Here is an 11,867-nt window from a genome sequence, read left to right on the forward strand (position 1 = left end):
CCGGGCCCATGGTGCCACCCTCCTCCGCTGCCGCCTCCTCCACTTGATGCAGCTGGGGGCCGGGGTGGCCGGGCCTGGCGTGGAGCTGGGTGAGGCAGGGCAGGTGGCAGAGGCTCTTCTAGTGCCCTGGGGGTGCTCGCTGGTCCCCAAATCCTCTGCTGTCCCTAGGAGCTTGGAAAAGGACCTGTCAGGGTGGCTGGAGGGAGAGAGAGGGGGAAAAAAAGGATGTGAGAGGAGCTAGAAGCAGGTAGGATGGCTGGGGGACCGGGTGAGGGGTGGAAGGGCAGTAGAAAGGCAGACAGATTTGGCTACAGAGACCCCAAAGTGTGAGCCAAGTGAGAGAGAAGACCCTGGGAATTTTGGAGGGAAATCACTGACACTCAAGAGTCAGTGAGGGAGGCAGCAAAGGAGTAAGGCTGGATAGATGACCCAAAACAGAAGACTGAGGTGGAGGCTGGGGGAGAGAGCATCCTCAGAGACAAACAGAAAAGAGGGAGGGGCCTGAAGTAGAAAAGGAACGGTGGAGGAATGGGGAATAGGAGAGTTAGAGACAAATAGAGGTGATCTGCCTGGGGGTTCCAGGGAGACACAAAGAAAATGTGTGTGGGGGGTCCACAGAGCAAAATGGGGAGTCCAAAGACAAAGAAAACAGGAAGGTTGGTGGGGGGCGGAGGGGGGGTGACAGAGACAGAAAAACAAACCGAAGAAAGGCTGGGAGGGCCTTAAACAACCGGACAGACCAGGGTGGAAGGATTGACCTGAGCCCAACGGGAGGAAGCCTGTTGGGGGCTGACACACCCAGACGGAAGGGAGGTCCTGAGACAGACAGACGGACGGAAGGGAGCCGCCGGAGGAGGGTCCACAGCGACAGAGGAAAGGGCGGAGGAAGGATCACGCACTCGCGTACAAGACTAGGGAAAACAGCGACCACCCCCTCCCCGCCAACTCCCTTTCGTGCAGGCCCTGAGGCTTCGTCGGGGCGCAGCAGGCGACGGAAGCAAGGCCTAGGGACCGCTAGGGTCCCCGTGCCCTCTCCCCTACCCTCTGCTGGGCGCGCGCTCCTCACAGCCACCCCAACCCCCGCAACGGCCGGCATTCAACGTGCCCGTCGCGCAATCTCTCCCCCATGCCCCACCCTCCTCCTCCCCAGGGTCGCCACGCTCCGCCACCGCGGGCCCGGCGCGCGTCCCCACGCCCCGCCCAGCTCCCGCCGGCGACCCGACTCGAGCGCCCTCTCTGCTCTGCTCCTTTCCCTCCCCGCTCTCTCCTCACCGAGGTTTTTCCTTCGGCCCCGGCGCCGCCGTTTGTGCCAGCCGTCCTGCGCCGCACAGCGCGCCATACCCCGCCCCCACCACCCGCGGCGCTCCGCCCCCCGCCTCGCCCGGTGGATACGTGACAGTGCCCGGGCAGAGGAGAGGGTGCGCAGGCGCGAGGCGCGCGGGGCGGAGCGCGGACTTTCAGAGCACCGCCCTCGAAAAAGGGGAGGTGGGCCGACCGACGAGGCTCATTTGCATTCTACGTCCCGCCCCTTTGCGCGAAAGGACAGGCCGTTAGAAAAGGCTGAATTAGGGAGGGGCAGTTTATGCGCATCTTACGCCAAGCGACGTGGGAGGATTATGAAAATAAAAATGCTATTTGGACAGACCCACTCCCTCAGAGCCTAGAACTCCGCAATGAGTAGCAGGGTCGGAGAGCGGCATGCAAATCACCGATGTTATTTACATGAACAGCTCCGCCTTTTCACGGCCCAAGAATAGGGATATTGAGAAATATCGGGGGAGTTAGTTGGCAAATGTATCTCAACACGTCAGTGACAATTTACATAAGGCCTTTTTATAACGAAGGAAAAAAATGCGGAACGTCCTTGAGAGGCTAGAAGGGATGTGCAAATGTATCCTAATCTCTGCTCTGTCTCAAGACAATTGCAGGAGTCGGAGTAAAGCAACCTAGGAAAGCTACGCAGAGAATACATTTGCATGACAGTCTCAGGTCTTTAAGAACACTTTGGGCGATTGGGCCTGGGAGAACTATGCAGATAAGGTCATTTAAATGCTCCACCCCCTCTGCCATCGGCCCCGCTGAGCTGGGGCTCAGGCCTGCCCAGGGGCTCAGGCCTGCCCAGGGTGGGTTAAAGCTGACTTGGGGGTAGCAGAACAGTTAGGAGGGGGCTTCACCTGTCCCTGGCAGAGCACGTACGGTGTCAGCGGTTCACCTGGACACAAGGAGGTAACACCTGACTCCAGAGTCAGGGTTGCACAAAGACCCACACAGGGTTCATGGTCACACACACAAGTATCAAAGGAACCACATTCACATCAAAACACACAGCCCTCAGGGGCACACTTGCACAGTCACACACTCCATAGTGTGTGCCTCAGACTTTCAGGCATCAGACATGCATAGGTATCACGCACAGGCCCAAATTCTCATTCATGTTGCTTGGTGTCCCAAACACCAGCCTCATGAATACAATTACCAAGGACACAGTCGTCACAGTGACACACACAAGCAGCACACATTCCTACAGATACCATCACTCACGTCACAAACACAGGGACATCAGTGTTATACATGTGGACCTCCAGCAGGCACTGTCACAAAATGTGCACACAGTGACAGACTTCCTCTACAAGACACAAGTCATGGAGTCATGATGTACCCCCACACCATGTCCAAACCATAAACACGGCTCCAAACATCATGATACATGAGTCTTTCATCAGGGACCTCTTCAGTCTCCCCTCCCTCCCTGCCACCCCAAAATGACAGAGGCCAAGACACCGGTGTAAACAATGCTTTATGGGGGTGGGGTCGGGCAGGGCAGGCCTCCAGGTAATAAATAACTCGTACTCACAATGACAGGGCCAGGGGAGCTGGGGCCAAATGGCCCTGGTCTCAGGCTTTGGAAACTCTTCAAGAAGGGTTAGGGGTTCAGGGGATACAGGGGTTAGCCAAGACAGAGGAAGCAGCAGCAGGTACGGATTCCCCCTTCCCCCGTGGCTCAGTCTTGCCCCTCAGCCAGGCCCCACCAGGCCAGGGAAGGGGGACAGGTGGCAGGGCAGCTTCTCTGGGGCCAGGGCAGGTGAGGGGCTTGGCCTCCCGGGGCCTGGGTCTGGGCCCCAGCCAAAAGGGCAGGGCTGGTCCTGGAGAATAGGTGAGCTGAAAGAAAAGTGTGTGGTAAACTGGAAGGATCCTGGCTCTGTCCAGCTGGTTTGTCTGTCTCATTTCTGGGTATCTTCCTGCCATCTGTGTCTCTGTCCATACCTTTCTCCCAGAGTGTCTACACTGTCTGTCTGACTTTCTATCTCTCGTCTGCATGTAATTTGGGGCACTCTCTCTGAGGTTATCTCCCTGTTTGCCTCAGAGAGCTGTCTCCTTGAGACTGTAGAGAGGCATCTCAGTGTCTAAATTTTGTGTCCCCACTTTTGGAGGTCTGTGTCACTCTACGGTCCTGGATCGCCCCCACTCCAGGTCTCATTCAAGGGTTTTCCAAAGAGAGGAGACATATTTCGGTTAGCGGTTCTTGCTTTGTTGCAGATAGCATTACCTGGGAGCTTCTAGAAATCCCAAAATCATTTCATAATCTCTGGGATGAAGCCTGGGCTTCGTTGTTTTTAAAGCTCTCCAGGTGATTTCAATGTGCAGGACTGCATTAGTGGGTTGGGAAATCAGTTTGGTGGGCACTGACCAATCTTTGAGTTAGAATACATAGGGTTGGCCCGGTTGGCCCGGGGGTTCAGGTGGTTGGAGTGCTGTGCTCCTAACGCCAAGGTCGCTGGTCGCTGGTTCGATTCCCACATGGGCCAGTGAACTGCGCCCTCTACAGCTAAGATTGTGAACAACAGCTCTCCCTGGAGCTGGGCTGCCATGAACAGCTGGCAGCCAGCAAGAGCTGCTGTGAGCCAGCCGCTGACCAACTGCTTCAGTAGGGGGGAAAGCAAGGCTCATAACACCAGCATGGGCCAGGGAGCTGTGTCCTATACAACTAGACTGGGAAACAACAGCTTGAACAGGAGTGGGGGGTGGGAAAAGGGGGTAAGAAAGAAAAAGAAATAGAATACATAGAAAATATCAGAGTGCATTGTATGTAATAAGAATTTTGGTCCAGAGACAGAAAGCAGATAGGTGGGTGCCAGAGGCTGGGGGGAATGGGGAGTGACTGCTTAATGGGGATGGGGTTTCCTTTTAAGACAGTGAAATGTTTTGAAACTAGACAGAGGTGGTCGTCACACAACCTTGTAAATGTACTAAATGCCACCAAATTATATATAAATACTTTTAAATGGCTGGATTTATGTTATGTAAATTTCACCTCAATTTTTAAAAAAAGGATATTAGTGCTAGGGAATCATGTGTTTCAGTTTTATATGTGTGTGGCAGTATTAAATCAGCACATTTCCTCCTTCAGATTGCAGTCAACAAATTTTGAAAAAGTATCACCCTATTATATTTGATTCCCTGAAGGCAAACCCTGAAACAGACCCTGTGCTGACTAAGCCCTGGGGTGAAGAATACACACCCAATCCATTTCTGCACAGCCAGTGTCAGTCCCCGTTCTAAGCACTTTACATGAATTAACTATTTATCTCCTCAACACCCACATGAGGAAGACAGTATTATTGAGGAAACCAAGGTCCAGAAAGGTTAAATAATTTGTCCAGAGTCACCAAGCTACAAAGTGACAGAGTCAGAGTTTAAATACAGGCAGCCTGGCTCGGGGAGTCTGATCTGTCACCTCCTTTCCTTCTCAGATTGGGAAGAAAAACATCAAACAAATAGTAACAATCAAGTGTACAGAATTGAGAGCTTTAAAAAAGGAAGGGGCAGTTTTGAGACCACTCAACAAGAGGGAGTGACCCCGTCTGGGATAAAGGTCCCTGCAGAAGAGTCACGTTAGCAGAGACCAGATGATGAATGGGAGTTGCTGTAAGAAAGGAGGAGAGAGGACAGGCGCATCCAGCAGAGGCACAGCGGATAGAAAGGCCTGGAATGAAAAAATGAGTCCTGCCCCAAAGAACTCATCCTGGACTCCTCTCTCTCAAATTCCATATCCATTCATCAGGAAATCATGTTGACTCTGCCTTCAAAGTATATCCAAAGTCTTTTTCCCCCATAACCCCCCTGGAGCTGCCAATGGCTGGGGGTGGGCAAGAAGCACAGAGAGAATTGAGAAGAAATTCATACCCCCAGAGAGATGGGGACATGATCCTGTAGATCCTGCAAGTCTGCCAAGGAGTTTGGAACAAGCAAGGCTTCCTGAAGGAGGGGGAGGAGTTACCAGGCAAGAAAGGGAAGGAAGGGTGTTCCTGGCAGAGGGAACAGCATGACTAAAGATGCGGAGAAACAGAGAACTTCAGTGTGGCTGCAGTGGTCTGAGAAATGGGAAGAGATGCAAGTTGAGGCAAGAGAGGCTGGCAGGGGCCAGCCCCTGCAGAGTCAAACACCAGCCTGAGGAGCCTCAGCTGTGTCCCATGGGTCCTAGGAGCCATGGATGAATGGTTTTTAACGGGGGAGGGATAAGATTGGATTTGTACTTTAGAAAGACCCAGTGGCTACATGAAGAGGGGACATGACTAAACACGAGACCAGGGAGGATACAGAACCTATCACTTCTCAACCCCTCCTCCTCCCCACAGTGGTCCTGTCTACCACTGTCTTTGACTTTGCAGTAACCTTCTCACTGGTCTCCCAGCAACGACCCTGCTCCCACGGTTCCCCCTATCCCGAATATCCCGAGGGCCTCTGTGATCACCTGATCAGATTCCATCCCTCCTCTGCATAGAGCCCTCCTATGGCGCCCAACCCACCCAGGGTATAAGCCCCAGTCCTCCTCTACTCCCATATCCTGTTTACCACCACCCCCAACACACACATTCTCTCTCTTCCTCTCTCTCCCCCCCTACTCCACTCCAGCCACATTGGCTTCCTCGGTCTTCCTCACCCATGAGAGGCATGACCCTACCTCAGGACCTCTGCACTGGCTGTTCTCTCTGCCTAGAATACTCTTCCCCACTCCCCCCCACCCCATCCCCACATGATCCCCTCCCTCACCTCCTTCAGGTCTTTGCTCAAACGTCACCTTCTCAGTGAGGCCTTGCTTCACCATCCTGTTTAAAATTCCGCTCCTCCACCTCTCCACCCCTCCTTGCCCTGCTTTACTTTTCTCCACAGCTCTTGTATCTCTAACTACTATATAATTTATTTATGTATCTTGTTGATTGTCTCCACCACAGGGCAGGAATTTTAGTCTGTTTCACCAGTGACTTGAACAGGGTCTGGCACACAGCAGACATGCAATAAATATTTGATGAATTATAACTGGGAGGATCAGACATCCAGTGAAGAGAGTTGGCAGTGGGATGGAAAGGACTTCCTCGTGCCTGGGAAGATGGCTACTTTAACTCAGGTGTTTTTGCATCTTTCTCCGTTTCTCTTGTCATCTCTCCTTTTCCGTGTCTCTGTCCCTGCTCTGTATTCCCCCTTGCCAGAAGACCACCCCTGCAGTCCCCGAGTCCCCAGTATCCCACCTGGCTCCAAAGGTCTCAGCAGCCACAGGGCTGAGGGGCCACGGCCTGGGCACTCCGAGGCTGCCGCAGCTGGCGAAGGGAAGCGTCACCGTACTGAATTCCTGAGCCCATCCTCTCAGGGTCGAGCTCACCTGCCGGGGAGGGGACAGATCAGGATTGGTCCATGGGAGAACTCTGAGCCCTGCCTTCCATTCCCGCTCTGGTCAGTTTGGGCCTCACCTGAGTCGATCTTGTTCAAGATGGTGCGGGCACACTTCAGGAAAGCCTCCTCCACGTTTTCCCCAGTGAGAGCGCTAGTTTCCAGGAACATTAGCTCTGGGGGCAGACACTCGGAAGATCAGGGCCTCAGTCAGTCCCCATTCTCCACTCTAACCTTGACCTGCTGCCTCTCATTCTGTTCCTCAAACGTGCCACCTTTGCTCTCACTCCCGGCCTAGGCACATGCCATTCCCCTGCCATGAATGCCCTCCTCCCCAGGTGTCCACCTAACTCTTTCTTCAGAGCTCAGCTCACACCATCTCCTCCTACAGAAAGTCCTCCCTGACCTCCTAGGATGGGTCAGGTGTCTCCTCTGGGCTCCCACAGCCCCTGTGCCTCCCCCAGCTGTGAGCCCATGAGAGCTGGGCCCAGGGCTGTCTTTACCACTGGTCCCCAGCACCATCTAGCAAGGCCCAGGTCCACCACAGCCCACCCATCAGTCACGTGACAGGGTCTCACAGTAAATTAAGAGCCAGGATTGAACCCACATCTTTCTGATGGCCAAATCTCCGCTAAACCTGGAGATGACATGTGAAAAGAATGTGGACAGACCCTAAGCCAACACGATGTTTCAAATGGGTTTGCACTTGCATACCTTTTGACGTAGCTATCAGTCTTGTCCACTCCCCTAACGCCAGGGACTACTAACGTGGGGTCTACCCTGTCCTACCTCTTTTCTTCACAAAACATGCCTGTCCCCTAGGGTCATCAGAGTTTGCAGCCTCCACCTTACACCAATACCCTGTGCCCTGCCCATGGTGGTTGAAACCTTCTTAGCAGCCAACATTAAGTACCCATTCCATCTAGGTGGTGCTGGGGCTTTCCATGGACCATCTCCCTTAACCATCACTCAGGATGTGAGGCAGAAACATTGTGAGCCCCACTTTCCAGATGAGGGAACTGAGGACCAGAGTGGTCACACGGCACATGTGTGGCAACACTCATATTTGAACCCAGACCTCTAAACCTCCTCATTCTCCTGCTGGGCACAGTCAGAGAGCCAGAAGGCCCATGGCCCCAGGGGGCTGACAGCATGGCCCTCACCGTTCTCCTGGGCAAAGCGGGAGGCCTCCAGGAAAGTGACCTCACGCTCAGGATCCAGGTCCTTCTTGTTGCCACAAAGGATAACCACGATGTTGGGGCTGGCCAGCGTGCGGGCGTCCGTCAGCCAGGCAGCCAGGGAATTGTAAGTCTCCCGGCTGTGGAGATAGAGGAAGGAGGGAGGTGGGCACAGGAGAGGGGCTGCCCGCCCCCCCCTCCCATTCCACATACCCACCTTGTGATGTCGTACACCAGCAGGGCTCCGGCTGCCCCTCGGTAGTAACTCCGTGTCACTGACCTGTGGGGCCAGGGGGACCCAGTCACCCCTGAGGCTGGGGTCTGCCCCAAGACTGCCCCCCTCTGCGGAGAAAGACTGGTGGTTCGGAGACCCCCCTTCATTGCTGGCCCATCCCCCAAAACCTGGCCTGGTCTGGCCTCACTACAATTTCTCTGTCTCGCAGTCTCTGTCTCCCTCAATCTCTATCTCACTTAGCTGTTTGTTTACCTCTGTTTGAGTCTTTCCCTGTCTTTGACTGTCTGCGTCCCTGTTTTTCTGAATCTCTTCATTGGTCTGTCTCCCTTATGTGTGTCTTTAAATCTCCATTTCTCTCTGTCTCTAACTCTGGCTCTCTCACCTCACTCTTGCATTCTCATTCATTCATTCATTCAACATTTTCTGTCATGTCCCCTTTGCCCAGTCCTGGCCAAGTGCTATGCAATTACATCCGCTTGTTTCCTGACCATACACAAGGGCAAAGTTGTATATGTCTTCTCCAAGGTGAAAGGCTGAGGGCGGATCTTCTGGGGAGGCAGCGTCTGGGGGAGGTCCCTTTCCCAGTATGGCCCCCAGTCTGTATCTCCCTGTGTCACCAGTCTGGGTCCTTTTGGAACTCATGCAATCATTCCAGAAGCATTTATTGAACATTTACTACAATCCAATTCATGTGGCATACATGTCTCTCCCTCGCCCTCTCTCTCTGGCCTCACACAGTGGAGTAACACACAAATATAACTTAGCTATGAAGCGCTGCCCAGGGACCACAATTCTCCATGGACCAGATTCCGTTTCTCAGACTCAGAGTTTCTATGCGTCTATCACCTTTTCTGCAGACATTTTCTGAAGACATACTGTGCGCTGAGCCCTACATATTTCTCTCTCTCCCCACAACACAGAGATTTCTCCATCTCTGGCTACACCTGTCCCACTCTCCCTATCTTTGTCTCTATTCTCTCTGTGTCTCCTCATCTCCCTTATCTTTCTCTTCTTCTCTCTGTCTCTGTCTTTCTCTCTCCTTCTCTGACTGTGTGTATCTCTTTCAAGTGTCTTTCTATTTTAATCACTCTCTTTCCATCTCTACCCCCTCATGCCCACCCCAAGTGTGTCTTTCTCTGCAGGCCTGGTCTCTCGCTAGGCACAAGTCTCCATCCCTCCAGCCATATGGGTCTCACTACCATAGTCTCTCTAAGGTCTGCTGGCCTCTCCGTGGGCCTCTCACTCTTCACTATGCTTCTTTCTCAATCTCTTTTTCTCTCTGTCTCTGTCGTCCTCTCTCCAGGACTTATTCTCTCTTTGGCTGTATGTCCCTGCTACTCAGTCTCTGTCTCTCTCCCTCTGTCTTGCCTGCCCTCTCAGTGTCTCCTTGCTATTATTGTATCTCCAAGTGACTGCACACCTCTCTCTCTCTCTCCCATTTTCTCTCCTCTCACCTCCCTCCTCCCCCCACTCTCTCTCTCTTTCTCTCTCCATGGGAGCCCAGCCCACCTACCGAAACCGCTCCTGGCCAGCCGTGTCCCAAATCTGTAGTTTCACAGTCTTCCCACCCACGTTGACTACCCGAGATCCGAACTCCACGCCGATCGTGTGGTTGGAGTCCTGTTTGACTGGAGTGGGAAAGCGAAAAGAGGCAGTGGAGGGACTCAGAGGATTCCCTGTCCTCCAAGGCCTCCTTAGCCTCTACAAACCCATTCTCACTGTTGAGGCAACTGAGGCTCAAGGAGGACTTAGCAAAGAGCATATACCAAAGCAAGGACCAGGCAGCCAGCACTGGAATTGTACCTATGGCCAGCCCTGCCCTTGCCTCCCCCAACCGCTGCCCATGCTGTGCCCATGCCCACTGTTCAGTGCTCTCAGGACCACTCCCAGATACTCACACTTATTTTCAATGAACTGATGAAGGAGACATGATTTGCCAGTTCCTGCACTGCCAATCACCAAGAATTTGAAGAGGAAGTCTGAGCAGATGGAGCCCAAATCAGGAAAACCCATATGGAAAGAAAGATACAGGGAAAAATATGGAATCCAAGAGGCCATCACAGTTATAAGGAGAGAAACACAGAGGCAGAAACAGAGCAATGGGTAACAACAGTAACAGCTAATTCTTATATAATGCTTACCATGTACCAGACACAGTTTTAAAGTTCTTTACTTACATCAACAGCTCACTTCATCCTCAGGAAAACTATATGAGGGAGGTATACTAATAGTTATCCCCATGTCCCAGATGAGGAAACTGAGGCCAGAAAGGTTAACTAACTTGCCCAAGGCCCCTAAGCTAGGCAGAGCTGGAGTTCAAACCCAGGCTAACTGGCTCCAGAGGCCAAGATCTTAGCGATTACATTGCTAAGGCCTCTTGACAGCCATTTTATCAAGGACTACACTCTAGCTCATGAACCTTACAACTTCACCTCCTAACACTCTGACTCATTGACTCCACTCTAGCCTTTGGCTTTCAGTCTACTCCTGAAAATGACAAGCTGGTTCCCACCTTAGGGTCTTTGCCTTGTTCACTATGCTTTGTTCTATTTGTTGAATGAATACAACTCCCTCTGACTCCTAAACCAGTGCTCTTCCTACCGCACCCGCTCCTCCCACCTCCTATCCCTCCATCCAGATTTTCCAATTCTAAGTCCCTCCTTGCCTCCCTCAGCCCAATGCCCTGCCCCTATTCTCAAGCTTAAGCCCCACCCCTTCCCACAAGTCCCACCCCCTAATTTCAAGGACAACTCATCCCCAACCCCATTCCAGACCTCAAGCCAGAACAATCCCTGCATCCAGAGTATCCCTTCAGGCACCCCCGTAGCCCATCAAATTCAAACCTTGCCATTCACAAGTAAGCCCCGCCCCATCTACGCAGGCTCCGCCCCGACACATTAAAGCCCACCCTCTCCCTCAATGTCTACCTGACCCATGATGACTGGCTCCCTGAAGTCCCGCCCCAAATCTATTAAACCCACAACCAGATCTTCAGGCTCCGCCCAAATCGATTAAGCTCAGCCTCAGACCCACTAAACCCCACCCAGCATCCACTAGGCCCTGCCCCATAACACCAGACCCCGCCCCCTCATATGTAAAGCCCCGCCCCATTCCCACAGGCCACATCCTCCCTGGGCCCAGACCCCAGACCCGCTTTGGCCCACAACCCTCACCGTAGGTCTCAGCCATGACTCGGTCGCGGCCGCTTAGGGCCGCAATATGGCGCCGCGGCCGCGCCTGCTCCTCGGCTGGCAGCCGCTCTACTCCGGCTGCAGCCCCGGCTCCTTCCTACTCCCGGAGCCCGGCACCGCCACTTCCGCCTCCAACCCCCTCCGGCGCGACCCGCTAGGGCTGCAGGATACCAGGCCACACTTCCCCATGTCAGGGATTGGCGGATACGGAGGCCAGGGGGAGGGACAAAAGGCACGGATTGGTGTTGTGAGAGGGGAAGAGCCGAAAGGGGCGGGACCAAGACGAGTGATTGGCGAAGCAAGTGGGAAGAGGCGGTGCAGAGATGCTTAGCCGAGAGGAGAAACGGTTTTGGCCAGGAGTCCGGAAGCCGAGTGGAGATTCCGCATTGGGTAGAAGCGGACTTGGGGGCGGGGAAACGGATGCAAAGAAGGGGATATGGGCAGGATTGACAGAAAGATCCTGAAAGAGGGGCGGCTCTTGAGCGGGCCAGTGCGATTTCTGACCTCAAAATCAGGACGAAAATTGGGGATATACGCGCAGGTTAACCGCCCACCTCCCTTTGCAGATAATCTTCCAAGAAAACCTCGGCTCTACAA

General features: G+C 53.5%; 1 protein-coding gene across 2 annotated transcripts; it reads right to left on the bottom strand.

The window, feature by feature from the left end:
• Nucleotides 1-60: 60 nt before the first annotated feature.
• On the bottom strand, nucleotides 61-11,433 carry RAB4B (RAB4B, member RAS oncogene family). 2 transcript variants are annotated; one of them, XM_019751345.2, is made up of 8 exons: nucleotides 11,253-11,433; nucleotides 9,978-10,058; nucleotides 9,593-9,707; nucleotides 8,062-8,124; nucleotides 7,830-7,984; nucleotides 6,747-6,842; nucleotides 6,528-6,658; nucleotides 61-196 (listed from the first exon to the last, which is right to left on the bottom strand). In XM_019751345.2, exons 1-7 carry the CDS (start codon nucleotides 11,266-11,268, stop codon nucleotides 6,543-6,545), a joined length of 642 nt encoding a protein of 213 aa, XP_019606904.1. In that variant the 5' UTR covers nucleotides 11,269-11,433; the 3' UTR covers nucleotides 61-196; nucleotides 6,528-6,542. The 2 variants fall into 2 exon arrangements, with proteins under 2 accessions (XP_019606904.1, XP_019606903.1); XM_019751344.2 differs by lacking the exon at nucleotides 61-196 and adding an exon at nucleotides 2,785-3,159 and having other exon boundaries at nucleotides 11,253-11,431.
• Between the last annotated feature and the right edge of the window lie 434 nt (nucleotides 11,434-11,867).

This window comes from Rhinolophus sinicus, linkage group LG11 (assembly GCF_036562045.2).
Source record: "Rhinolophus sinicus isolate RSC01 linkage group LG11, ASM3656204v1, whole genome shotgun sequence".
NCBI classification, from domain to species: domain Eukaryota; kingdom Metazoa; phylum Chordata; class Mammalia; order Chiroptera; family Rhinolophidae; genus Rhinolophus; species Rhinolophus sinicus.

Bases quoted from the DNA above. Each gene is read 5' to 3' on its own strand.
- RAB4B (XM_019751345.2), bottom strand. The intron at 8,125-9,592 runs GTAGGTGGGCTG...CTGGCCCCACAG, and splicing joins GCTGGCCAGGAGCGGTTTCG to GTCAGTGACACGGAGTTACT. The intron at 6,843-7,829 runs GTGAGGGCCATG...GTCTGCCCCCAG, and splicing joins CCGCTTTGCCCAGGAGAACG to AGCTAATGTTCCTGGAAACT.